This window comes from Mytilus californianus, unplaced genomic scaffold, assembly GCF_021869535.1.
Source record: "Mytilus californianus isolate M0D057914Y unplaced genomic scaffold, xbMytCali1.0.p SCAF_7, whole genome shotgun sequence".
NCBI lineage: Eukaryota > Metazoa > Mollusca > Bivalvia > Mytilida > Mytilidae > Mytilus > Mytilus californianus.
In genome coordinates, this window is record NW_026262723.1 from 54,666,039 (window position 1) to 54,691,004 (window position 24,966).

Below are 24,966 nucleotides of genomic sequence, written 5' to 3' on the forward strand. Positions count from 1 at the left end.
TCTGTAATTTTACCGACTGTGTACTATTCCTAATTTTGAAATTTTGACTGAGTGTGAATTCTCCTTGTGGGTGATGTATCCATAGCAGGAGACGATTACCTTGTCGACGTACTGGGATTCGCAACGTATGGAGTTCTTTAGATTCCCTCTTATTTTGTTTGTTGCCTTGTTTTGTCTCCTTGTGGTCGCTAGGCGGTAATTGAACATTGGTAGATTACCATCACCTATATTGACCTCATTTTGATGGTTCATTGGACAAGGTTTAATTTTGGTGATTATGTCCGTTTCTGAGATACTATAGTAAACTATTGTGTGCATAAACATTTTGGGGTCCTGTATAGCTTGCTGTTCGGTGTGAGCCAAGGCTCCGTGTTGAATGCCGTACTTTGACCTATAATTGCTTACTTTTTACACATTGTAACTTGGATGGAGAGTTGTCTCATTGGCACTCATACCACATCTTCATATTTCTATAAACTAGTTCGTCTGCCACAATCTATCTTAAATTAACCTTATTATCATAGATCACTACATATTTTAAAGTTTCTATTGTATATGTATTAGGACCTTGATCTAAAAGACTTTCAACATCAAAACATTAAACATAAAATGTTAATAATAATCAGTTACGGACTCGAGACGTTTCAACGTGTGCACCCTATTAACTGAAAGAATCATGGAGTAGAAATAAAGAAAAATTATAAATATTTTGTTAGAAATGTATTTGAGATGTTCATGTATTGTAATCTCTGATATTGACAAACATGGGACTGGTCTTGATCGACAATTTTTTAAATCCATTGTCCAGAAAAATATGAAGATTTCAAAATATAAAACAAGTAAAGGAAAGTTGAAAATGTTAGATATAAATTCCTTGGAAAAGAATCATCTGCTGGTCACTGCTAGAACGTGTATATCTTATACTTAAATCATCTTTTTCGTCTTTTTTTCTTTCGTGACTTGTGTTCTGTGTTTTTAGCCAATTCTACATAGTTTGTCGCCATCGTTTCGGTATTTTCATATGTTACTTCTTTGGGCATTAAATCGTCATAGGTCGAACAATCATTAGAAACAGTAGAAACAGTAAGCGTTGCATATGGGCTGTAGGCCCCCTGTATAGACTGTGGAACGTTGTCATATCGCACTGATTCATCTGTATTATAACTAGATTGCAAAGTTCTTGAAACATTTTTCTTTGACCTGTAGCATATTACAAAAATAAAACAACAATATTTGCAGTCTTAAACATTTCAATAAAATATGGTTAAAACTGTAAAGTTTTTAAGAAATAAGAAATATCTGATAAAATATGAAGTTGAAGAGCATAAATTATATTGCGGACCCAAAATTTCGAGAGTTTTTGCCAAATACAGCTACGGTAATCTTAGACTATTTCTTGGGGTAGAAAATCCTTTGTTTTTCGAACAATTCAAAGTTGTGTAAACAGTGTTTTTATAGGTATGACCATAATCAATGATAACTAAATTGTAAACACAGAAGTGCCGACTACTGGGCTGGTGAAAATGATACTCCTTGCAAAATTTTAAATCAAATGAGTGATTTAAATTTCATAATAAAGAAAGCCAATGTCTAGCGGCAGCCATGATACGACGAGCTTGTTGAAATGCTATGTTTATTTACGATATTTGCCTTTTGGGAAGAAGGTTTGATCGAACATGCGTTGTGTATTTAAAGTGCTTTTGGAAACTTAATAATAAGTTACTCTTTTACATTCAGGTCAAATGTTCACACATATTATAGTTCAAATATTAACTTCGTTTACCTTTTTCTAATCAACACGAGTAGTATTACCAAAATCAAAAATAAAGCAACTCCAACTGAAACACCTGCAACAATACCTACAAAACATGATATTTGATATAGCCTTTAGCAATTAAAAATACGAGAAAACATATGTACATACATATTGTAATTACACACACATATATAAAATATATATATATATTTAAATTGTATGGCTTTCTAAATACCGTTTCGATTCCTAACATCACTGAAGAGACATTAATTGTCGAAATCCGGATATGGTGTACAAAAACCTTTGCACCTTTTGTTTGCGGTATACCATCTTTTCCGCAAGTTAATTGTTTTCTGTTTAGTATTAAATTTATAATTAAGATCCATTTATTACATCGGTGATCCGTTTATTTGGCAATCGCCAATGGCAGTCAGCAGGATTTAAGAACATTTGTTGTTCGACCTGTTAGTCAAATGCGTTTTGTTAAAATATACTTTTTCCCTTTTTTGGTCTTTTGGAAAATGTTGTTTGTGCTGTTTTTAGGCCCCTCTAACAAGAAATTTGTTTTGCATGCACACGTATAAAAATTGCGGTTTTTATCCAACGCAATCATAGGTTTGAACGTTGTTTTCAATTTAGAGTTGTATATATATATATATATATATATATACAATACGTCTCATCATCAATTGAAAATAACTTTTAACAAGACTTTTTTTCTTAGCGTTATGTTCAATTAAATAGAAACTTAGCTCAACTAAGATATAGATGCTTTTTTACATCTGATGATCCTGTTAGAATTGTTAATATATTTATTATCTTAAATTATGGTTACTACAGCTATTGAGTCTTGTTAATAGTTTTCCTTGTTCTAAATATAGTATTTGCTACCATAATAGTCTTATATAAAACGAATATGGTCATTCTGAAAGTTGGCGACTGTACTGTTTAAAATTATAAAATCGATAATGTTCACTATCATTGAGTATGATACTCACTATTTTTTATTCCGTGTTCTGTTGTTCTTCCATTCTTGATTGGTGAAGATGTTGTATTTAAATCATCAGTAGTTATTCCTTGTGCATATGCTGTGGTTGGGTTTGAAGTTGGCACTGGTGAACTTGTGTCTTCAAAATTACAAATCCAATATAAGATAAACATTTATGTACAGTCCAACGACTCTTTTCACAAGATATCTTACGATTAAATTTATATTCTCAATGTCAAAGAAAAAAAAAATGTTTTTTTATTTTGGCGTGTCCTACGTCGTGATAGTTTTTTCAACTGAAATTACGCAAACTCTTATTCTTTTTGTCTTTAAGATCACTGAATGGTTTGCACTAATCTTTACGTTTTTTTATTGTATTACCAAACATTATCCCTCTATGTAAACTTTTAATGTTAAGTCTACCTTGTTTACCTCGTTTTCTAATCATTTTAATCATTCTTACTCAAGCTACACAATATGTATAGCTTTTGTGGAAATTATGATTGAATGAAATTGTTCACTCTTTGTCTAAGAGTACGTGTAGCAAGAGAACGTGTAGCGTTCGGACGCATGAAATTTATAACATGTTACAAATATTCGGCTTTGAGCGTTCCTGGTGAAGTTTAATCAAGAAAAAGCGCTTCGGACGCATGAAATTTATAACGTGTTGTTTTCATTTTTTTGCGGGAAGTGTAAAAAAAATTGTACACTTTTAAGTGTTCTACCTTTAAAGCAACATGATTTTGTTTTTGCAGAATTTCCACTCGTACATTTACAGAATATAACCATATTTTAAAATACGTTAGCAAATGTGAAAATAGTGTATGTAATGGATTTTTATTATTCAATGTTAAGATATTCAATATCATGTGATTTTTTTAACATTTCATGCTTTGCTGATTGAATAGTTTAAATACCGGTATAATTCAAATTATAAAAACATAATAAATTATATGAATTTCTTTAAGAAGTGTATGATGTGAGCTCTTTTCTTCGTCTCTCAAGCCCTTTTAAATCTTCCAGGTATATTTTTTTTGGAAAATAACAGGTTTTTTGGCACAATGATTTTTCCTTTTAGACGTTGATTACTTCGTGTAATGTCATCTCTTTAAAATGCAACCAATATTCATTTTCTGCAATGTATATGAAAACAGATAACTAAATTGAAAATAGAAGGACTATACATGTTTAAGTTCCCAATATTGAGTCTGTCTTTGAATTTCATACACGTCTGCTTACCTGTTAAAATTTTGTACATGGAATAAGTCGAACTACCACCACACTTTTCACCTCTATTACCAAAACAATCAATGTTACATTCAGTGTTGTTTTCTTTATAACGCTCGAGCGTATCGAAGGTGTATGGAAAATGCCACTTTCGGTACAATATTCCACACATGCACATGTCACCACGCTGTAATCATTAAAGTATATACATCTAATCATTTTTGTAGAAGAAAACTGAAATACATCATATTTTGAAGTGAAATTAGGATTTTTTAAATTTTAAATTTCAAGTGAAGAAAATACCTCCTTACTAGGGTTTCTTTATAAAGAAAAGCTTCGAATGTCTCGGTAATATTTGTGATTTAAATGTTCATTGTATGGTGAAATGAAATCCTTGGTATTACAATGTATGGACATAATCACCCAAAATTGTTGAACGTTCAAATACTTTTCTTTATCTAAGATAATATACCGGAGCACATGATATCACCCCCAGTTTTTAGTGGGGTTCGTGTTGCTAAGTCTTTAGTTTTCTATGTTGTGTTTTGTGTACTGTTGTTTGTCTTTTTCTTTTTTAGCCAGTTCATTGTCAGTTTATTTTCGTCTTATGGGTTTGAATGTCCCTTTGGTATCTTTCGCCTCTCTATTACCTGTACTGAACAAATACCTCTATGTTTCTACAATGTAAATGAGCCATCTGCCTTTTGTGATTTTGTAAAAACAATGAATGTCAAAATATCTTTAATGCAATATTTGATCATTACACAATCATTTTATACCGAGTGAAGACCATACATTTACATAGGACAAAAGTAGGCTGTTTTAAGCATCTTCTTGTTTTAACATAATATCGATGCGGTTGAATGGAACAAAGTGACTCTTATTTATGCTACATGTAGCTATATTGCCATAGATGCTCTAGTCGCAAGGACAGTCGGAGTCGCGAGGATTGTAACGAGACCATCCCATTTTAATCATTTCATTCTGACTTAATTTTATTAATTACAGACGTTTAAATCTAACATATACTAACCGTTATTCCAAAAACCTTACTCCGCTCTATTGGTTGGCAATGTTTCACACAAACTAATGGAGACATTTTATTATCCCGATCGGGCTCTTTATAATTGTAATCAAACCTCTTTCGTATACGCCTATCGTAGCAGCCAACATATATGTAATCTAAACCTTAAATTAATTCAGAATGCAATGCAATTAGACAATGCATGATTTTTTTGTAGATGTTGATATTTTCAAATTCTTAGTCTTAAGATATATGGGACTTATGTGTGGTGTTTGATACTTTTTATTACCTAGAAGGATACATACGTCGCAACGTAGATGAATTATATTGTCATTAGTCCACTAAAAAAGAATATATACTATAAATCGTCTGGAATGTGTTAAATAAGAGTACGCCAAATCAATTTTAACTTATTCAAATGCCCTAAAACAAGGTTTTAGTCGATAAAATTTGAATCTGGAGACTTACAGACAAGGTTTGGAAACCAATCAAAGTTTACCAACCAATTATCAGAGAAACTGTCTAAAATTATCAATTTATTCCATTTTTTATTTGAAAATATCATCACAAATTTAGACATAAAGTACACCACAAGTGCTTGAATGGATACCCTCCCTCTTGTTTCTTTTCAATAATGTTTTTTCTCACTCACTTTTATTTTAAAGTATCTAGTAGTGTAAAATGTTCACAATCATTCCATAGGCAGTGTAGTGACTCTTAAGAGCCTGTGTCTATGTGCATCTTCGTCAATGGGCATTCTCCAACATTGTAGACTAGAATATTATTCATGACTTGAATCTCTCTGATTCGAACAAAAAGTTCACTGAATTTGATATCATACAAATGCACGATATTCTTAGTGACAACATCCATTTTTTTACATTTGAATAGTGTGTTTTTCAATAGGCAATCTATATTCTTGTGGAAGTTCACTGTGCCACGTTCTCTGCCAAGTAAACATTTTTTGAATATGTTAACCTCATATATCCCAAATAAATTTGAAATAAAGGGTAGCACAAACACAGTTACATATAGAAATTCGCAATGTGGGTCATCTTTACGACCAAAGTGGTGAATTGAATTTATCTGCAGTTTTTTATGTTTTGTTTTGTGTAATATTGTTTGTTTTTTTTTTGTCTTTTTCTTTTTTAGCCATGGTGTTGTCAGCTTATTTTCGACTTATGAGTTCGAATCATGTCCCTTTGGTATCTTTCACCTCACTTTTACCATTATAAATTTTCCAATATTAAGTAGCAACATTCCAGCAAGCGCCTAAATATAGAGTAAATGTCTCTCATGTTTGGGTTTGTGTTTCATATAGAGATGTTGACAAGGGAGCTATTGCATCAGGAGTCCAAAGCGTTATGATTTACTGCTCGATTTAAATTATCATCATCATCATCATCATGCTTTAAGTTGATTTAATACATATGTGTGTTCATAATACATGTAATGTTAATAAATCGTTTCTATAAATATGGATTTTACCTTCTCTTTCGTCGCCCATCTTTGTTTTGATAATTGTTGAAGTGAGCGGAAATGATCAAGTGTATTATGAAACGAGAGATGATCATGTATGAATATTTCCGCAAAACTCTCCTTCAACTTGTATCATTTAGATATACATGATATGTGTATCGCTTCGTCTGTCATTGTTTATATTTAATAATTACTAGTCAATATATTATGAAAAATATCTTAAACGCAAATGATTACTTTTTGGATATTTCCTCTGAACACCACTTAAAAAATAGGGGATATAAAAAAATATAGCAATCGTAACACTGTACAAATATAGACTTTTTACATTTTAAGATAGGGACATGAGAATTCGGGCTTTATTTAAACTTCTATTAAGTTAAAATACCAAATTAAAATATGTTTCCAGTCATATGATATTTTAATTTCATGATTCTGTATTTTTGAATTATTGTTTTTGTTGATTTTATGCGTAGTTTGGTCTTCCAGCTATCTTTATTCAAGCGTCCCTGATGAGTCTGATGTTCTAGCAATATTTTTCTGGAGTCGTGAAAGTTTAAATTACCGATGTTGACTTATGTGCTATGGTTAGAAAACTGCACAAACATCCCGCTTTTGTTTGTTCGTTACAATTCTAATCTCTGGAGAAATAGTATCCTCGGATATGCAGCATTTCAGGCACAGCAGTATTTGGTGGTTGCTTTGACAAGGTTAAGTCCAACAGATGACACAAAGTCAGGTTCATTATTGGCAAAGTTGTACACGTCAGAGAAGGTCTTCAGTCTCCTCAGATGGATAGCTAGGGGCTTGCCTCTCGTCGTACTCTAGGATACGGGCCATGGCTTCTATAGCTCCTACATTTGTGTTTCGAGAAGATTCAAAGCCGCCATTAGCTCCGCTTTCCCCGTGCTATAAGTGCTGACTCATAAGCTTTTCTACGTAAAGCCTTTTTTTCTAGTATAGCTTCCGGTTTTGTTACATGACCTGTTTTTCGGCAGTTGCAGTTTTTGCCCAAGTAGTGTAGGACTGTATTATTGTTTCCTGTGCCATCAGAGTCATCGTGAATACCAAATTTTCTAATGAAAGACTGAACGTGTTGCAACAAATATGACCACGCGTATTTTGATGGTTTACTACGATGAAATTTAGCAATCATATCGTTCAAAACTGATTATTGTTTTAAGCGTTATTGTTTGATAGCATAACATAACATTAAATATGCAAAAAAAATTCTTAAAGGAGCTAATCAATTGAAGGAAATTGTCAACTCAAAATAAAAAAATATATAATATTCTTCACTGTGATAAATCCATTCATTCAATTTTAATATTATAGATGAATTTTTAAATCTTATGTATCCCACTGAATTAAATTATAGTAAGCATGATGCTACTACAGACAAAATAAATTCATATTTAGATATTCCCATTTCAATTGACCCATACATGTATAAACAATTCAAAACTCGGTCCATGTCAAACGCAGTTATTTCAGTTCCTATTGTCAAAATCTATAACGCCCGATCAAGGTATATACGATTTGTCGTAGCATTTGTTCGCTTAATAAATCATAGAAATAAAGTTCAATATGTTCTCTAAAACTTCTCCAGGAAAGTTGAGGAGGAAGACTGGAATCTTCACCTCATAAGTGCTTCGACTTCAAGCATTACTTCCTCTTTACAATACAAAGTAATTTCCGTATCTAATCAGGGTTTTTTACAACTTCGACATACATGTTGATCCGACATGTCTTCTCTCGTTTGTCTGATATTTTCACCGGTTTTGCCGTTTTCATGAAGGCAACACTAGCTACCATATTCATGTGTTATATATAACGGAAGAAATATGCAAAAGAGTTGATGTTCTATTTACATTAAAAACACTACAATCCAACACCAATGAAAACAACAAGACATCTAGAGGTCAACTTAATACGATCTCCATATACATGTATACAAAACAATGTAGATCTGTACGTGCCTTTTAAAACATGAACTAGTCCCTAAATAGCACCAAATAAACAAAATTAAGATTAACAGAGATTACCCAAAGATACGACATAAACACCAATCCCAAATTAACAAAACTCAGGTTTTACAGTTATGTAAATTATACAAACCGGGTTAATATCTTTTCTACTGACCTGGTCATCCATCATCTACTTTAGCGGACAAAATCAATATACATGTGTACAACTATAAAACTAAATTTATCCTTATTATATACCCATCTGTAACCCGTGCATAAACTTAACTCTAACCCTAACCAAAAGCAATCTAAAACTTAAACTTACACTTAATGGAAACATAACCCGAATGTACTTCGGTAACGTATTTGCAAATATTACTCTTTTATCTGTGTTTCTATTAATTCAATGTATGGTTTCAAGCACCTATGATTAAAAAGCTGGTAATTTGAATTTGATACATCAAATGTAATTCTGAATCTTAAGTCAAACGGTCAAAGAAGTTCGTCTAAAGTGATCAAGGGCCTCTCAAGTTACGAGGTAGAATCTATCTTGATACTCAACGTATTCGACCCCGGCCTAAATTGACAAGGTTGCCAGCTTTCTGACAACTGTGGTTTTCCCAAGCACCTTCCATCAATAAAAACTGATCGTCACAACAAAACAAAGGTCCCTAAACTTAAGTGGCGTTAAACAACCAATAAACAAACACATCGAATTGTATATTGTATACCTCAACTTGTGATATTTCAACATAAATCGGTAGATAACAATGTCCCTGCATTTTAAACCAAATTTCTTTCTTTTACGTAATATTGAAAAAAAATAGTAAAAAGGGCAAACATGATTTCCATATGCTATTACTATGAAGAAGAGCAGATGAAAGGGATACGCTGATGAATATTCAACTTAACACCACACAGTAATAGACACATGTGTCTATTGCAATACATGTATGTCAAGCTATAAACTGTCCAGGGTCTATAAAGAAATTGTCAAAATAAACAGAAGCAATCAAACATCTGCTTTCAACATTAAATTCTCAAACTAACGATTTAATTTCTTTGTGGTTCGTGTATAATTTTTAAAGGAATTATGCTTTTTGTACATGTGTTTTTCACACATGTACATTGTAGAATGTAGTGGAACTAATTTTCGCGGTCAGTATACACAGAAAGTTAATCGAGGTTTGAGCAGTGACCAGTCTTGCACATCGTTATAGTAAACGTCTGGAAGTTTAATTTGTCCGACGATCGAGATCCTGTCAACTGAAGATATTTGACACTGGTGGTGAACAAAAACTGAATTTTGATAGAGGCAGCTGATCTTCTAACATTTGAAAATTTAAAATCTCTGATATTGATATATTAGTATCATCAGATCATATGTTTTCGTACGTCATATGAATTCGTAATAATACGAGGAGACGTTATGATTTTGTGGTTCATGTTTCTGTATATTTTCCATGTGTATTTGAATCTTTTTTATTTGATTTGTTTAAACTATTTTGAAACACTAAATTAAATTTTCTTACATATATGTACATCATTGATATCATAAATAATTCATGTTTATGATTAATAAGCTGTGCCCGAACTTCCTCATCGTGAGGTAAGTAAGTACAATATCATCAGAAACTTATCAGAAAAGTCTTCCCTGGTTTCCGGTATTCATTCTTGACTTTGACGGAAAGTCATCGACACCAATCTATTTTTGTGTCAACATTTAGTTCCTGCTTTGGATCATTTTATCCAATGAATTTAAACAGATGTTTCACTTATTTGAGTGGGGAAATTAACAGAATCTAAGTTTTCATATATAGGAGTCTCGTTCTGAATAATTAGCGTCTGTTCAGAAATATCTGTCATAGGAGGAACACTAATGTGGTTCCTTACATGTTGGTTGTGAGGACGTGATTCTGTAAGTCTCCTTGGACTTGATGATTTTGGTCTGAAAATATAGAAATAGAGACATTTTATATTACATTGTTATGTCTATGTAATATCCAAAACAAAACGATCTGTTATTTGTTCTAACGTGCGCAGGTATAGACAGTTCTCTAATTGACAACCAAACCGCATCTCCTGTTTTTATATTTACCGCAATTATTTATCTAGAATTTAACGTTGACTTATTTATAAGATGAATAGCTTTCAATATGATCGTTTAATGATTCATAAATTTAAAATACTGTGATACTCCTCAGGCAAAGTTGACCTTGAATTTTGCAATGATCTTTTTGTGTCGCTTTTAGTCATATAGCTCCTAACGTTTATTCAAGTCAGGAATATGGAAGTTCTTAACACATAGTCCGTTTCTATGTATGTTGGTGTTTGTTTTTGTTGCAGTTCGGTGTTTCTGTTGTTCCGTTGTTTTCCTCTTATAGTTGATGTGTTTCCCTCAGTTTTAGTTTGTGACCCGGAATTTTTTTTGCTTAATCGAATTATGACTATTGAACAGTGGTATACTACTGTTGCCTTTATTCATACATATTTATACATCCTTGGCTTTCAAATGTTTGGGTGTAAGCATCTTGATACATGGTCATCAAGAAAAGCATTTCGGACGCACACAATTCATAAAGTGTTGTTCTCTTTAAGACATGCTTAAAGCCAACTGAAGCCCGCCTCCGGGTGCGAGATTTTTTCGCTGCGTTGAAGACCCGTTGGCCTTGGGCTGTATTCTGCTCTTTGGTCTGGTTGTTGTCTCTTTGACACAGTACTCGTTTCCATTCTATTCAAGTATAATTATTTTTTTATTGATGTGTATTATCGTTTTTGTTATCAGTACTTTTAGGGGATAAATTCAAAGAGGCAACAAACAACAAATTAGGCCAAGTATCGTAAACAGATATAGGTTGGGTGTATACAACACTAGACTTTCATAATACAAACAAATGTATACTAGAAAGATGCACAAAGTAGGCTGAATGACGACATGATTTCATATCTGCAGAATAAGTACTTTGAAGTGTGATATGATATAACTGTGCATTATTGTTTGTGTGTCCTTGTTTCTTTCAAATATAAATGTACTTATGCTATGTTGGCTAAACATTATTTCATATTCATCTACAGATTGTTTTATTTTTTTTAATATATAACAAACTATATTAGTCACAAGTTGATCAAAGTTTGAATGTCCTACCTTGGATGAATTTCCTTTTAGTTAAAGAAATAATTGTTTCATTTACTCTCAACCTATGTCCACCTTTTATCAATGTTTAAGATATTTGAAGCAGACGTGTTTTTTTTCAGAATTGAATAATACGTTGTCCCCATTAATAACCAGATTTTAATTTTATAAAACAGTTGTTAAAACAAGTGAGTAACTATTGTTTTAAAGAGAAGCAGGACAAAAATTTACACAAAAGTACTAAAAAATCACTCGCACAGTTACTTTTTGTTCGTCAACTTTTAAGTAATGAACAACTAAAATGTGAAAAGACAGGACGTAATAAACAAGAGAATACGAAGGACATCTAACATAAGTGTAATCGGGGCAATTGTTTTATATAAATTTTTACATTGTTTACATGTAATACTATCATTTACCTTCGAAGTATGAATACATATACAAGACTTGCAATGAGTAAATAGACAAGGACTGTTGACATACCAATTGCAGTACCTACAAAGAACAGAAGATGTAGTTATACTATATAGTTCTGAACACGTGGCAAGATGTGGTCATACATCCTATCGATACCTATATTATGACATTGCACAAGGTCCTGCATTTCTCAGTCTGTTTAAGACGTCTTTACACAAAATACGTATGATGTGCATTGATTGATTTTAAAACTTGGAAAATTAAACTGGTATAACTTAAAACTTGAAATTGTTTTTGAACTAGCTTTCAGTACTGTGAATACTCTAAGATCTGTACTCTATGTATTTCGTCTTTTTGTTGGTTTTGCTTCCTGTCAATCTGATAAGTCCAACAGCTTTCAATTTAATTATACAGTTTATTTTTATGTTGTGCTGTTACACCACCGTTAGGGGAGGATTGAGCGATCATTCACATGTTTAATCCCTTCACAATCTTCAGGTGCCTGTAATACAGTGGTTGTTGTTGGTTGTTGTCTGTCATATTTTTCTCTTTATTGTTTTTATTTTGCAGAAATCAAGCTGTTAGTTTTCCTTTTTGAATTGTTTCACATTTTATAAGGCGGGTACCTGTTATAGATTACTTTATGGTATTGGTTTTGCTCATTTGGCCGTTCGGGGACTTATTTATATATACCTCCTTGTCCTTTGGTCTCATTGAGAACCATACCAGATTTCCGTATTTTTTTCAAACATCAGTTGTGAAAACACCGTGATCTCCAAAAACGAGTTACACCCTACCACATGTACATGATCACGTGCCTATCTAAAGTCCGGTACATCGTCACTAGTGGTTGTCTTTAGTTAATATTGGTTTTGAATGTTTTGACCTCTAGGCATTTCGGGTCGCTGACAGATTGTGAAAGTTACTATTTATATTTTCGTGATTCGGTACGACATATAGCATAACTTTTTTATAAATAAGAAGATGTGGTATGAGTGCCAATAAGACAACTCTCCATCAAAGTCATAATGTATAAACAGTAAACAGTTATAGGTCAAAGTACGGCCTTCAACACGGAGCCTTGGCTCACACCGAACAGCAAGCTATAAAGGGCCCCAAAATGACTAGGGTAAAACAATTCAAAAAAGGAAAACCAACGGTCTAATCTATATAAAAAAAAACGAGAAACGAGAAACACTTATAAACCACACCAACAAACGACAACCACTGAACAACAGGCTCCTGACTTAGGACAGATGCATAAAAATGCAGCGGGTTAATGTATATTTGTCTATGTATATAAAAAGACGATTGTTGACGATCGCAAGTTGACCTCCAGATGTCCTTTGATATTTTATGTCGTAGGGTTGCTGCCTCCATGGCAATTAAACCCCATATTTAATTCATATATTTCTGAAAAAAATCATATTCATAAAATCTTTAGTTGTCCTCAAACGATATAAACAGATTTATTTTACTTGAATGATTCAGGGTTCACCACAGAATGAAAATTAAGGGTGGAGGAGAAAGGTCAGCAAATTACAGATGATGTGTAGCGTTGGGTTGCATCGTTCCACAGACACAAATCGTCCCTGATTTGTTGCTAATTTTGTGTCCTCTCTAAGTTGTTGGTATATCATTGATTCTTCCAGATCTCGAAAGCTCAATAATGATATAAATGAGTCTATACTTATATCGACAAGTCTTAAATTGAGATGTTATTCATTCCATAGTGTAGTTTAATGAAGTTATTCTTTAAAAATAAACTCTCTTTCAATATTTTTTCCATTTATGTTGTTCAAATAATCATAATTGATTAATGTATACCATAAATATAACTATTGTGAGGTAAAATCTGCGAAAAGGTGTAGACGCAATAAATCATGTTATTTCCAAGTTAAGCTTTTTTAAAAGGATCTTACTTAATTATTGTAACTTTTAAAGTAAGCCAGGTGAAATTTGCTATGAAAGAAAACATAAATTGATATACATTATTTTTGATGAATTACCATGATGGCAAAAGTCTACTATATTTTTTTTTAACTTTGACGATTTTGGTTTTATTTGTATCAACTGTTCGGTATATTTTCGATTAGAAAATTATAATTTATGCACACCAACAAAACAACTTAATATTTTGGGGGTTGTGTAATAAAGTATAAGGAATCATGCCTAAAATTATTTTGTTCTTTCTTGGCTATGCACGGTGTTTCTACAAAAACGCAATATGCTATGCGGTATGGGTTTTGCTCACTGTTGAAGGCGGTACGGTGACCTATAGTTGATACATTTGTAACTTCTATGTCATTTGGTCTCTGTTGGAGAGTTGTCTCATTGGCAATCATACCACATTTTCTAAATTTTATATGAAATATTATATGAAATCATTAGTCTTCTTCGTTTCGTGAAATTTTCTGAAGTAATTACAACGTCACAACTTTGAAAATTGTGTCCAATTCATTTATAGATTCAATTTCTTGAACTTATGTATTTTCCACATACAGTACAGAATTAAAGTAGTTTTCAAAAACTTCATATGTGTGGGCCAACGTAGACCTCGATGCCTTACTCTTTTGTACATTTTCAGTCTACATGTAACATGGTAGAAATACATCCGTGATGGTTGTTCAGTATTGTCCAAGCTGAGTTTAAATATTGCAAGGATTTCATATTGTAGGGACGGCCAATAATACAGTAGTTCAATACTTATAAATATTACAAAATGTACCAGCGTACCTGTATCACCGTCGTGTCTTGTAAGACCATGGTATGATTGGGTCGTTGATACATCACTGCTAACGGGGATTGTTCTGTTCAGAGCTGCTTCTGCTTCCTGAACCTCTGATGCATTCCCTACATATACATTTTTAATGGAAATTTAAATATTAGATTAATAATTCAATATTAATTAAGCTAACTTAAAGAATGAGAACAACGTGTAACACATTTATGATCAAATAGAATTCGGTATGTCTTACTACCATCGCTGCCGCCTTAGTGCACCAAGCTCCTGAACTACACTATAAGCCCGTGCTGGGACAGTCATTTGAGCACCAAGATCATTTAGTGACAATGATATAATTAAATACGTCTATGTTATGAAATGCAGTTCGGGTCAAATCTAACCTCTTTTTTAAACTGTCATAATAATCTGTCATAAAAGTTCTACTCTACACCAGTTTTACCCTCAATATGTTCTATGGTAGAATTGTCATAATCAGTTCTTATGTAGAACTGTCATAATCAGTTCGTATGTAAATCTGTCATAATCAGTTCTTATGTAGAACTGTCATAATCAGTTCGTATGTAAATCTGTCATAATCAGTTCTTATGTAGAACTGTCATAATCAATTCTTATGTAGAACTGTCATAATCAGTTCTTATGTAGAACTGTCATAATCAATTCTTAGGTAGAACTGTCATAATCAGTTCTTATGTAGAACTGTCATAATCAGTTCGTATGTAAATCTGTCATAATCAGTTCTTATGTAGAACTGTCATAATCAATTCTTATGTAGAACTGTCATAATCAGTTCTTATGTAGAACTGTCATAATCAATTCTTATGTAGAACTGTCATAATCAGTTCTTATGTAGAACTGTCATAATCAATTCTTAGGTAGAACTGACATAATCAATTCTTAGGTAGAACTGTCATAATCAGTTCTTATGTAGAACTGACATAATCAATTCTTAGGTAGAACTGACATAATCAATTCTTATGTAGAACTGTCATAATCAGTTCTTATGTAGAACTGTCATAATCAATTCTTAGGTAGAACTGACATAATCAATTCTTAGGTAGAACTGTCATAATCAGTTCTTATGTAGAACTGACATAATCAATTCTTAGGTAGAACTGACATAATCAATTCTTATGTAGAACTGTCATAATCAGTTCTTATGTAGAACTGTCATAATCAATTCTTAGGTAGAACTGACATAATCAATTCTTATGTAGAACTGTCATAATCAGTTCTTATGTAGAACTGACATAATCAATTCTTAGGTAGAACTGACATAATCAATTCTTAGGTAGAACTGACATAATCAATTCTTAGGTAGAACTGTCATAATCAGTTCTTATGTAGAACTGACATAATCAATTCTTAGGTAGAACTGACATAATCAGCTTTTAGATAGAATAACATTAACGGTACCAATTGTTCTGCACCAGATGCGCATTTCGACAATAAATGTTTTTTCAGTGATGTTAGAGGCCAAACTACTTGAAAATATTAAACTTATTAAAAAAGATGAAGAGTTTAATATAAATTGAAAAAGGACAAACAGTATAGCAAAGGTCGGACAAGGAATCAGAGCGTAGCATGATGGAGATATCTTCCTTAATTCAAAATAATTTCCAAATTAAAAAAAAAAAAAATTGCACAACAAATTTTAATAACACAATATTCGTATTTGCATACCAGAACCGAAGTACTGGCTACTGGGCTACTAGTGATACGTGTACCTTCGGGGACTCAGTCCACCAGAGAACTGTCATAATTGTCATTTTAGTTCTTATGTAGAACTGTGCAAACCTGTTCAAGGGTGGGACTATCCAAATTTGTTTCAGGATAGAATGTCGGAATCTATTCTAACATTTCTAAGGTACATGTAGAACAGAAAATTACAGCCAGCTTTTATTTTCCCTGTACGTCATATTATTAAATAGTAAAAATTAAAATATATCATTAAGTTTAAGTTAGTTCTGTTTTTTATCCATATTTTGAATTAATTTTAAATCAGAGATATTTTTATTTGTATATAATAATGCTCAAGCAGTGGGGAATTCGGTATGTCTCAATACCACCAATGTCGTCTTGAGTCAACCTAAGTATTCAGAAAGACAATATACGAGGAGCGCTTATTACAGGTAAAATAGTTTGGCGTTAGTACACAGCAGCAATACTATTTTCACCGGGAGTGTCCCGAGTAAACCTGACATTATACAATCTTATGTGATTTAGTATAATATTTTCTAATGTAAGCTAAAGTTTAGAAGCTTAATCACTATAAAAAATAATAATAATAATTTCAACAACAAAAAAATAAACAATTATACTTAATGATCAATCGATTGATAAATAGTAAACCACTAAAATAAAAGAAAAATGAACAAATGAAAGAGACAAAACAAGAAATAAACAAATAAAATTAATAAGACTAATGCAATAAATGAAATGAATTAAACGTCAAAATCTATTCTTAGTTAGAACTGTACAAAAATGATCTAGGGTAGAAAAAGGTGTCAAGAAATCTCATCTAACGACTTAACTAGGACAGTTTTCCTGACAGTCCCTGGCCGAATTTAAGAGAGGTTATATAATAACTGATCCAAACTGTATAACAATAAACGTCATACAAGTTTAATTCCTCGAACTAAAATTACATTCTGAAGAGGTTTCGCTACAAAGAAGTGGGTGCTAAATGATTATAGTGATAAAAAAGGCACAGAGACCAAAGGATAGAATTTTATCATATATTTATTACATATTGAATGATTGATTGTTGCTTGCTTAACGTCCAGTGGCAGTTATTTCATGTATAATCAGGACGAAAATGATTTAACAATTAATACAATACATGTACATTTAATTATGTTCTGCAAGGTAGATCGACCTGTTTGAAGGGTGGGAAAGTACTGCCACTCAATATCAGGGTATCCCGGACAGTGGCCGAAATTTTGCCTTGCACTGATCAGCTTCAAGAGTTGTTGCTGGTTCGATAACGGTGGCACTCAATCGGATTTAGATTCCCATTTTGACCCGACGTGAATGCGTATTCTTACATCCCGCACAGTCACACGCACTCCTTGTTAAGTAAGTGTTTTGCTGTCGCAACGGGAGAGGCTAGGTGACCATTTGTCTGTACCCAGTCAACCCTTGTACGAACTGAAAAACTTAAACGATATCGGGTATCATCAATCAATATATTTACACCTTTAGATTATTTTTAAAAGTGTTCAAAATATAATTTTCTTCTTTGTACACATGCAAATTTGAACCGATCATATTTTCTGCGCAAAAGGTAAATGGCACTAGCTCGGTAGATAGTGTTTTTTGTATTTGATACTACATTGGCATTAATTCCTGCGAGGATTCATTAGTGAATAAGGAGATGTGGTATAAATGCCGACGAGACAACTATTTAATATATACTCATATGCATAAAACTTCCTGGAATGCATGTAAGATTTGCCCCATGAAGTTAAACACAAATCCATCAATGCATCCTGACAAATTTCGATTGAATAATTATTTAAGAGTTTTAACTTTTTATAACCGATCTTCGATGTATCTTAGCAGGTTTTGGCGTCCGTTTATTGTTATGTTTGGATTATGTCTCTGCAACGTATTAAACTTTCAAGTAAACAATATACATATTTATATTTCCAGCAAAAGTGTTGAAATGGATTTTCTAAAAACTGATACAAACATTAAAATGGCTCCAGGCTCTTGTAACATATTTGTGGAAGATACTGCCAGTACAAAATACATAAACTGTACGATGGTGTAAATGTAGACATAAATCAATCATTTTGTAAATTACACACACATAAATTTGTAATGAAACATTAATATGAGTGTGACATATGTCACAATAAAGTACAAATACTTATCTTTTATCATAGTATTTTAGACTGACTTAAATTATCCTCACCTATGCAAATTTCATAAACTGAGGCCCGCAACACAGCTCCACATTTTTCATCCAAATGTCCCGTACAATCCATGCTACATTCGGAATCCTCCCGCTTTTGGTATTTATAAGATCCGAGTTCTTCTTCACTACCACAATAACAAGAACTTTTGTTCTATGAAATGTAATGATGCTAACTATACTTCACAAATAAATAAAGCTGTTTCTGTACTCATTAAGATTTTACTTTGATTGGGTTGATAAGTCATGTAAGTTGGTGTGTACACTATTGATACGGGATCATACGGTATTGGTTTTGTACATAGTTGAAGTCCACTTCATTTGAACGCTATTGAATAGTTGCCTCATAGGCAATGATGCCACATTTCCTTAATTTAAATTGAGTTTAATGAAACATTACACTATGACGCTTGTAAGGGTACTTTCAACGTTTGACATTAGTCAGTCTGTCTACCATTGAAATTCACTACCAACGGTTGAAATCGATTCTTATAAGTCAGAGATCAAATGTTCCTTTTTTAAAGAGATGTGAAGACCTCAATTTTCCAATTTTCCAATTTTCCATTGATATATTTGTAACCGTTAGGTAATATATTATATTGAGATATATTTAGTATACCTGGAAACACTTTATTCTCAAAAGAAAAGAAACACGCAAACGTTAGTTATGAAACATAAACTAATGTAATGGTAGATATCAATATTGGTTTATATACTTTAATAAGACATATTTTGATGTATGTTACTCATTAAAAAGAAGACAGTATTGAGAAGTCAAAATGCATCGGTATAACTTAGTCATACATGCCAATGCATGTAATAATCCATTATGTGGTTGTATAGTTTTAATGTGGTAAAATGTTTTAACATACAATGCATGTTCTTGTTATATATATTTGATGCATTGGCAACGATTAGATGGTCGATTTTTTCAGTAACAGAATGAAATTTCTTGTGTTTTAGATATGAACATGAATTCAGGTTTCCAATGTCACAGCTATCTATCATAAAGAACTGAAGGACAAAAAAGTAAGTAATAAAATGACTCAAGGTCATCATAAAGTCAATACCTGGAATCTATGGAACGAAAGAACGAAGAATAAAATACATTCAACAGACTACATGGAATTTTATACGACTGTCATACATTTGAGAGGTTTAGCTAGTTATAAAACCAGGTTTAATCCACCATTTTCTACATAAGGAAATGCCTGTACCAAGTCAGGAATATGACAGTTGTTTTCCTTTTAATTTTGCCATTTGATGAGGAACTTTCCGTTTTGAATTTTTCTTGGAGTTCGGTGTTTTTGTTATTTTTACTTTCTACAAAGTAGATACAAGAACATGTAGTATGAGTGCCAATGAGACAACTCTCCGACCAAGTCAAAATTTATAAAAGTAAACCAATATAGGTCAAAGTACGGTGTTCAACACGGAGCCTTGGCTCACACCGAACAGCAAGCTATAACGGGTCCCAAAAATTACAGTGTAAAACCATTCAAACGGGAAAACCAACGGTCTAATCTATATAAAAAACGAGAAACGAGAAACACTTATGAACCACATCAACAAACGACAACTACTGAACATCTGATTCAGATTCCTGACTTAGGACAGGTGCAAACAATTGCAGCGGGTAAACACTACATACAAATCTAAAGACTGAGCAAAAACTGAGTTGAGACATGATAATGTATCACGTAATTCGGCAGGGTAAGCTCATCCTGCTCCACATGTAACCCTTCGTGTTGCTCATGGTAAGTAAACATTCGGGGATGAGTCTCACTCGATGACGAAAAAATGGCGGGGAACAGTGAAGACAATTTGCACATATCTGTTATTATCTGTGACACAGATATTGAATAACAGTCAACCGTCTCATATTGGTGTCTGTATGTTTTCTTAAATTGAATACTTTAACTTTGATTGACGACACAGTTGACCTGTGTTCATCAAGGTACCGATTTCAAATTAGTTATCTGTTCGAAAAGAACACCAATTAATAATTTTATCTGTGCACATAGACCGTTTACCATTTTTGATTAAATGATAAATGTACAATTTCGGGGCATTTTATAGCTGGCTGTGCGGTATGGGTTTTACTCATTGTTGAAGGCCGTACGGTGACCTATAGTTGTTAATTTCTGTTTCATTTGGTCTCTTGTGGAGAGTTGTCTCATTGGCAATCATACCACATCTTCTTATTTTTAAATATAAAACTTCATTTAAGAATTGAATGCTTCTTTTTGTAAATTTATTGAGGTGTAAAAGCGTTGACCGAAATACATTTTTTATGAAGCACGGAAGCGCTTCATTCTTAAAATGTGCGCACGGGCAACGCCTTTTCATCTCTCTAAAGTTACTAAAAGAAGCATTCAATACTTATAATTACATTTTTTGCTAGGATCACGAAAAAAACGATTTCTATCAAGTTTTTCTTTTATTTACCTGTGAAATTTATTGTGGAAGCTCGTGTCATCATGAATGTTACATTTCATTTTGAAATGAAGGTTGATTTCAGAATGACGCGAGATTGCTGTTAGCCAATAAAAAATAACGTATTATAATGAAACATATATGTAATGTAATTATTTAAATATGGATAAACATGTAACTTACATGTATATGCTATACTTACAGAGGTAGCAAAGAACCTGTTTATTTCAAATTTTCCACTGAAACTGCAGTGTTGAAAACAAATTTGAGAGGACATTTCATTGCCACTGTAATGGGGTCCGTCGTCAAATAAACGTTGATCATCATCTTGGTAGCAACCGCTATACTTGTAATACACAACTAAAAGATATACTGAATCAACAAAAAATGTACTTAAAAAAAACGGTTCATCTTATTTCATATTAGTAAATGACAACGGGCTGTTCCGAACTGGGAAGGGTCCCCCTTTCTTCGGAATAGGTTATCAGATACCAGGAAAATTGACGAAAACTGCGCTTGAATATCTCGTTTTCACCCGTGAAACCCCATAAATACCCCTTAATCCACTGAGGACCAAAAAAAAAAAAAAAATCAAAAATAGGATGGATTTGAATTTAAATAGTAGTTCTCCCTTACATATTTTAAAATAATATATAAATTCGCCCCATCGAGATCATCATCATCATGCACAACGAAAGCATTTGAAAATATTTGGTTTCCGAATATTACATTTGTTTGTTACCCAGTTTTTATCGTTTGTTTACTATGTATCTTACATTTCAAATGGACCTTTAAATAATTGTACTTTATATAAAATATTGAATAATTACTTACATCCTGCCTTATCTGTCATTGTTAATAGTTGATGTCACTTTCAACTGTATATATATAAAGTCCTAGTATAGATGTCATGCTTAATAATTCTTCAGTCCTGTTTCTTTGTATGCGTATTATAAACTTATACACTGAAAACCATGTTTCATACTGTAATCCATAAAACATTTATAGAAACATAAAAAAGTTTATATGTGTATTAAGGCTAACACGTGAGTAGTGTAAAATATGAAATTTACATGTACATGTCACCTTGTACACACTTGTAATCGTGTTCTTGATTTTACAATCTGCATAGTGCAGAATATTAAAAATCAGAAATGAATTTTAATTTTAATACTTTTGAATATATCTTTTAATTAATTAGCATAAATATGTTGTCTCATTTTACACAACGGATTGGACAGACATTTAACAGACTGAAGATCACCATTCTTTTCAGCATTAGAGACAAAGTTTTGACACTAAGGACACAAAGACGATGTTTTAGGAGCACCAAATCCTTGGATATATTAAGGAGTTTGGTAGTAACAGTTACTTTAATAATGAAATCAACTGACTTTTCAATCAGCCTGTGCCAAAAGTCAACTTGGTACTCGAAAAAGCAGGAAAAGCACCAGATGAGGATGGAATTTCGGCAGAACACTACAAATATGGGATGGATGAGTTAACTCCCTTTATAGTACATTTGCTAAATTTAATTTTAACATATCTGGATGTACCAATCTTCCTAAAGACAGGGATTCTTACACCAATCCTAAAGAAAGAAAAAGACAAAGCATTACCATCTAGCTATAGAGGAATAACTGTGACTAAAACCTTTGCAAAAATATTACAAAGTATATTGAAGGATAGAGTTGACTCTGTATTTAATAACATACAAAACTCCTTGCAGAGAGGCTTTACAGAAGGAGTATCATCACTATGCGTAGCTTTCCTCACATCAGAAGCAATCGAAGAAAGTAAGAAATTAAAGATACTGATGATTTTAATAACTCTTGATGCAGAAAAAGCATTTGACAAACTAAACCATGAAATACTATTCAACAAGTTGTACCATTATGGAATAAAAGGAAAACTCTGGATACTACTGAGAAACATGTATAAAGGCATGAGCATTAAGGTCAAATGGGAAGGTCAATGTACAGAAGATGTAATGGTGTTACAAGGAATTCAACAAGGTGCAAAACTATCCACAACGCTATATAAATGCTACAACAACGTCATACTGGATAGCATTTTAAAAAGTGGACTTGGAGCATGTATTGGTAATATACAAGTCCCTGCACCCACATGTGCCGATTACATTGCTGTCCTGGCAAATAGTACTGCAGACGCACAAGGAATATTAGACATAGTACAGCACCATACAAGCAGAGATCTAGTTAAAATCAATCCTACTAAATCTGAAGCAGTTTTATATAATGCAAAAGGCTCAAACATAACAACACTGCAATTCGAAGACGATGACATCAATATAACCAATGAAACCAAACATCTAGGTATCAAAAGAAACGAGCAAAACCGGGCAAATATCTCTGAAAGAATAAGAACCGGCAGGGCAACAATATACAGCCTTCTCGGAGCCGGTTTACATGTCAGAAGGGGATTCTCACCCATGGTCGCATACAAGCTATGGAGAACATATGCAGTACCAAGAAGCATCTACGGACTTGAGGTGATGAACTTACTTGCAAAAGAAAAGGATATGCTAGAACTGGCAGAGAGAAAAATCATCCGACAAATTCAAGGGCTTCCAAATAATACAGCAAATATGGCTGTCTATACCCTGGTAGGAGCAGAACCTATTGCCATCACATTAGACAAAAATCTACTTACCTTCTTCATGAATATTGTTCGAAATTCAGGAACCATAGAATGTGAAATTCTGCGTCGACAAATAGCATTCTCAGACCAAAGAGGAAAAGACTTTATCAACAGAGTGGAAATAACTCTATCAAAATACAATTTGAAATCTAGTAGTTACTACATAGAAAAACCACTTAAGAAAATCGAATGGAAAAGACTAGTAGGAATAAAGATCAAGGAATACTGGAAAAATGAATGTCACTATGAAAAAATGGAAAAAACATCACTTAAATACATAGAGATACAGAACAATCCATTAAATGAAGCACACAATATATGGAAAAGCGTAAAAAACAATAGTAAAGATGTAAAGGCAGGAGAAATAAAAGCAAGAATAAGTACTCAAACGTACATATTACAAGCCAAAAGAGCTAAGTTCGATCCGAAAGTTAACCCGATATGTACAATCTGTGAACAGGAAAATGAAGATCTGGAACATTTTATTCTACGCTGCAAAGAATTGGAGCAAATAAGATCTAAATATTGCTCAAAAATAGAACAGACAATGGATGAAATCGATACCTCAACATACAAGAAGATCATACAAGAAGGGAATTTACTGCAGCTCATAATGGACTGTACTAGCAAGAACATAAACTGTTACTCAACTGTGTATGAAAGCATTGAAACTCTGGCTAGAAATATGTGCTACGAGATGCACATGCTGCGCACAAAAAGGATTAAAAACTAGAACACAAGTACAGTATAAGTAAACTTTTTTAAAATAAAATAGTTCCCTACTTTACCATCTTACTATTTTATGACGTATTAGGACCTAAATTAAATAAAAAAATTTGCAAAGTTTTTAGATATCCAGTTACCTTTAAAGAATAATGATAAGATCCGAAATAAGGTAACTTTAAACTGTGAAGGTAAACTTATGTATATATGATGAATTGTTCTAAACCCCAACCCTTTTACATAAGTCCTATAAAATAATCTGCTCATTATAAATTCTGATGTACGTATAGCACCTTTAACTAACAATTATAAGAAAGTTTAATTTAAGACCACTTAAATTCTAAATTCTTATTTGTAAATATATCCAGTTCTTACTGAACTTATTCTTACACTTCAGCACATTATGAATATTATTTTTAAAATTTTATGATGACAATCCTATGAATTAGTTATAATATTAATTTTTAATAATTATTATTGCCTAAATTCAGTC

General features: G+C 32.6%; 2 protein-coding genes across 2 annotated transcripts; both read right to left on the minus strand.

Moving 5' to 3' along the window:
- Nucleotides 1-705: 705 nt before the first annotated feature.
- LOC127707517 (uncharacterized) lies at nucleotides 706-6,547 on the minus strand. Its single transcript, XM_052212098.1, has 6 exons — nucleotides 6,484-6,547; nucleotides 5,005-5,159; nucleotides 3,984-4,158; nucleotides 2,755-2,883; nucleotides 1,784-1,859; nucleotides 706-1,200 (listed from the first exon to the last, which is right to left on the minus strand). The coding sequence occupies exons 1-6, from the start codon at nucleotides 6,500-6,502 to the stop codon at nucleotides 930-932; spliced, it is 825 nt and encodes a 274-aa protein (XP_052068058.1). The 5' UTR covers nucleotides 6,503-6,547; the 3' UTR covers nucleotides 706-929.
- A 3,360-nt stretch (nucleotides 6,548-9,907) lies between these two features.
- Nucleotides 9,908-22,206, minus strand: LOC127707521 (uncharacterized). Its single transcript, XM_052212104.1, has 6 exons — nucleotides 21,924-22,206; nucleotides 21,292-21,449; nucleotides 18,654-18,807; nucleotides 14,728-14,844; nucleotides 11,994-12,069; nucleotides 9,908-10,389 (listed from the first exon to the last, which is right to left on the minus strand). Exons 1-6 carry the CDS (start codon nucleotides 21,940-21,942, stop codon nucleotides 10,200-10,202), a joined length of 714 nt encoding a protein of 237 aa, XP_052068064.1. The 5' UTR covers nucleotides 21,943-22,206; the 3' UTR covers nucleotides 9,908-10,199.
- Nucleotides 22,207-24,966: the final 2,760 nt, after the last annotated feature.

Bases quoted from the DNA above. Each gene is read 5' to 3' on its own strand.
- LOC127707517 (XM_052212098.1), bottom strand. The intron at 4,159-5,004 runs GTTAGTATATGT...TAATGATTACAG, and splicing joins GTAAGGTTTTTGGAATAACG to CGTGGTGACATGTGCATGTG. The intron at 2,884-3,983 runs GTAAGCAGACGT...GTAATTTTGAAG, and splicing joins CATGTACAAAATTTTAACAG to ACACAAGTTCACCAGTGCCA.
- LOC127707521 (XM_052212104.1), bottom strand. The intron at 18,808-21,291 runs GTAAGTATAGCA...TACATTTCATAG, and splicing joins ACAGGTTCTTTGCTACCTCT to AACAAAAGTTCTTGTTATTG. The intron at 12,070-14,727 runs GTACGCTGGTAC...TGTTCTTTGTAG, and splicing joins AAGACACGACGGTGATACAG to GTACTGCAATTGGTATGTCA.